Raw genomic sequence first — 3,427 nt, forward strand, 5'->3', positions numbered from 1 at the left:
TGTTGCTATCTTGCTACTGCCAATACATTCACAACATGCTGCTGTGAGCATGTAAGAAATACTGCTGCTGCACATTTAAAATAACCCCCATATAGCATACATGAATCACCTTGTAGCAGATCTATACAGGTGGAGCTGGGGAAGGTGGAGGGTTTCTGAAGTGCACTGCAACTGCTACAGCAAGCACTAGCCAAGTATTTGAATGTTGAGCAGCATCTCATTGGTTGCTGATACCAAAACAACTAATCAGCTGCACCATGTGATAATGATGCCATTAAGTCAGAATGAGTTCGACCTATCTACAGTTTTAATGCCAAAACTTTGGATTTACGAAATCCTCTAAAGTAGAGTTAGAGGCATCTGCATATCACAGAATATGGTTTCCTCAGCAGAGTAATATCCAAATTAAAAGTATTTTGTTAAAGCTTCATCAAACCAACATCAAGTCATTTTAAAGCTTTGATCTGTGAACAACTCTGTTCTTCAGGTGTGTTTGGTGATGAAGAGAAGTCAGTGTCAGTGAAGAAGGGAAATTCAGTCACTCTAAACTCTGATCTTACTGAAATAAGGAATGGTTATCACATTCAGTGGTGGTTTTGGATTGGAAGCACTTTAATAGCTGAAATCAATAAATGGGACGACAGCATGACTGTATATGATGATGTTCTTGATGGGAGATTCAGAGACAGACTGAAGCTGGACAAACAAACTGGATCGTTGACTATTACAAACATCACAACTGAGCATGCTGGAAATTATGAAATAGAGATCAACCATATAAGCATCATTTTCGTTCTCATGGTGTATGGTGAGTCAAATATTTGTTTTACGCTTTTTTATTTCAATAGTGTAATCTGTTGAAGAGCTTTATGATATTGCTATTAATTTCACATGTACATTTTAAGCTTTTGAAGAAAGTGAAAACTTTACTTTTATAAACAATTATAAAGTTATTTAACAGTCTTAATCTGTGACAAACCGTTTCTGTTTGTTTTCTTCATGTGTTTGATGATGCAGATGAAATTTCAGTGATGAAGGGAGATTCAGTCATCATAAACTCTGGTTTTACTGAAATATCAGATGATGATCAGATTTGGTGGTGGTTTGGGAGTGAAAAATGTTTAGCAGGTGAAATGACTGTAATTAATAACAGATTCACTGTATATGATGGTGTTCTCAATGGGAGATTCAGAGACAGACTGAAGCTGGACAATCAAACTGGATCTCTGACCATCACAAACATCAGAACTGAACATGCTGGGTGTTATAAACTACTGATAACTGGAGTAAAAAAGTCATTTAAAACATTCAGAGTTTCTGTCAATGGTGAGATCATTTGTCCCATCCTTTAAATATTCTTATTTTATTAACAATTACATATTTATTGTTAAGTCATTTTATAGTTTCAGACTGTACAACACTCACTCAACACACTGAACCAAAAATATGATTGTATATTCTCTCATGTTTTCAGCTCGTCTGCCTGTTCCTGTCATCAGCAACTCTTCACAATGTTCATCATCATCCTCATATTGTTCATTGGTGTGTTCAGTGGTGAATGTGAATCATGTGACTCTCTCCTGGTACAAAGGAAACCGTTTACTGTCCAGCATCAGTGTGTCTGATCTCAGTATCAGTCTCTCTCTACCTCTGGATATTGAGTGTCTGGATGATTCCTACAGCTGTGTTGTGGCTTATTCATTCACCAACCAGACCACACATCTCAACACTGAGCTCTATCACACATGTTCAGGTACGGCAGCACTGCTGATATTAATTGATGTCGGCGCTGATATTAGCGTTTATTGACTGAGCTCATCTCAGTTTGATGTTTTTATTCCTCAGACTCTGTCGACTGTTGTGGTCCTACTGAAGCTGTGATCCGATTGGTCCTCTCTGCTCTGGTGGGCGTGGCTACTGTCATTCTTCTGGTTTATGACATCAGATCCAGAAGAGCTGAACAAGATCAAGCACACATTCACACATCAGGTACATGATTATGTCATTAATAACAATAAAAAAAATCTTTTTGCATATGCTATATATTTGTGAGATTGTCTAATTTATGCCTTTATTATATGTTCACCTTTTTCAGGAAGTATTGAATCTAAAGCAGAATGCTGAACTTTAAAATTTCTTCAAGTGTATATGTCATAATAAACACTGATGATTAATCTAGCCTGCATTCTCTCATTTAGTGTTAGATTTAAAGAAAATAAATATTTGTAAAGCTTTGTGGTTTATAATTATCTCTCATACAAATAAAAAAATAATAATTTACCATTGCTGTCTGTTTCTCGTTTGTATTTGTTTGCCTTTATCAATAAAGTTTTCTCACTCCTCAAGGTTCAAAAGTCTCTTCATGTTTTGTTGAGAGGCTCCTGGAGGAATTTAAGCTACATTTATTTGAATAATTTTAGCAGTGCTATACATTAAAATATTTTAAACATTATTTGTGTTCACATTAGTAGCTTATTTTTATTTTTCGGTCCACAATACTAAAATCTCCCCTCAGCTTCTCCTTTAACTCAAGAAAATACTGAATTGTGAGATTTTATATACTTTGAGAACACATACATAAACACAAATACATAAACACAAGGACAACTGGAGCTCCCAACACAGTCCAGAGGCATCACCAGAGTGTTATTGTTCAGCAAGCAAAATCAACATGAAGTGAAACTACTGTCAGCTAAAAGAACTGCACATCTTTTAAGTGTGAGCCCATGTGTTAATGCATGCATATGACAATGTTCAGAGTGTGGAATAATCTGCAAAGAAATGGCTACAGCTATTTTAGCTGACGATAATTTGAGCTTTATATCAGCTTGTCATTTTATTACTGAAGAGGAGTTGGTCTTCTCTTATTTGTGAACTGAAACCATTGAAGAAGCTTCAAATATTTTGGTTCCGTTTGTGTTCGTGGCATCTGTTTGATGAGTCTGAAATGTGTTCTTATGGCTTCAGTTGATTCTTTTCTGGTACAATTGTGGCAGAAAAGGGTAGTGAGCTAAAAAAAAAAAAAAAAAAAAAATCACATGGCCGAAAACAGTTGTACTGCATTAACAGACAGGAGCGATTACGCCCACACCACAAAAAAAAAAAAAAAAAAAAAAAAAAAAACCTGCCTGATCCCCCAGCTCCTGAAAACGCACAAAAGAGAGGAACAAATCAAGTGGAATTAACACTAACAAAGCTAAATAGCAAGTAACAAAAGCAAAAAGAATTTACAATTTCTATTCTTCCATAACAAAAAAAATATATATAATAATAATTATGTTTAAATATAACATTTAAACATAAAACACGATCTCCGAGCTGAATTATTACTATTATTTTTTTTAATTCGCAGTGAATAGGAGTTAAAACTCCCACCAAATGACAAAAATAATAATATCTTTAAAATATTGCCAATTAACGTTGCAAA

The 3,427-nt window shown here is 35.0% G+C and overlaps 1 protein-coding gene across 1 annotated transcript; it reads left to right on the top strand.

Moving 5' to 3' along the window:
• Positions 1-483: 483 nt before the first annotated feature.
• Positions 484-2,124, top strand: LOC141338933 (uncharacterized). Its single transcript, XM_073844547.1, has 5 exons — positions 484-808; positions 1,018-1,326; positions 1,475-1,753; positions 1,846-1,989; positions 2,096-2,124. Exons 1-5 carry the CDS (start codon positions 646-648, stop codon positions 2,122-2,124), a joined length of 924 nt encoding a protein of 307 aa, XP_073700648.1. The 5' UTR covers positions 484-645.
• The last annotated feature ends 1,303 nt before the right edge of the window (positions 2,125-3,427 follow it).

This window comes from Garra rufa, chromosome 7 (assembly GCF_049309525.1).
Source record: "Garra rufa chromosome 7, GarRuf1.0, whole genome shotgun sequence".
Lineage (NCBI taxonomy): Eukaryota > Metazoa > Chordata > Actinopteri > Cypriniformes > Cyprinidae > Garra > Garra rufa.

Excerpts from the sequence above, each read along its gene's own strand:
- LOC141338933 (XM_073844547.1), top strand. The coding sequence starts at position 646 with ATGACTGTATATGATGATGTTCTTGATGGGAGATTCAGAGACAGACTG. Across the intron at positions 809-1,017 it reads TTTCGTTCTCATGGTGTATG|ATGAAATTTCAGTGATGAAG; the intron begins GTGAGTCAAATA and ends TTGATGATGCAG. Across the intron at positions 1,327-1,474 it reads ATTCAGAGTTTCTGTCAATG|CTCGTCTGCCTGTTCCTGTC; the intron begins GTGAGATCATTT and ends TCATGTTTTCAG.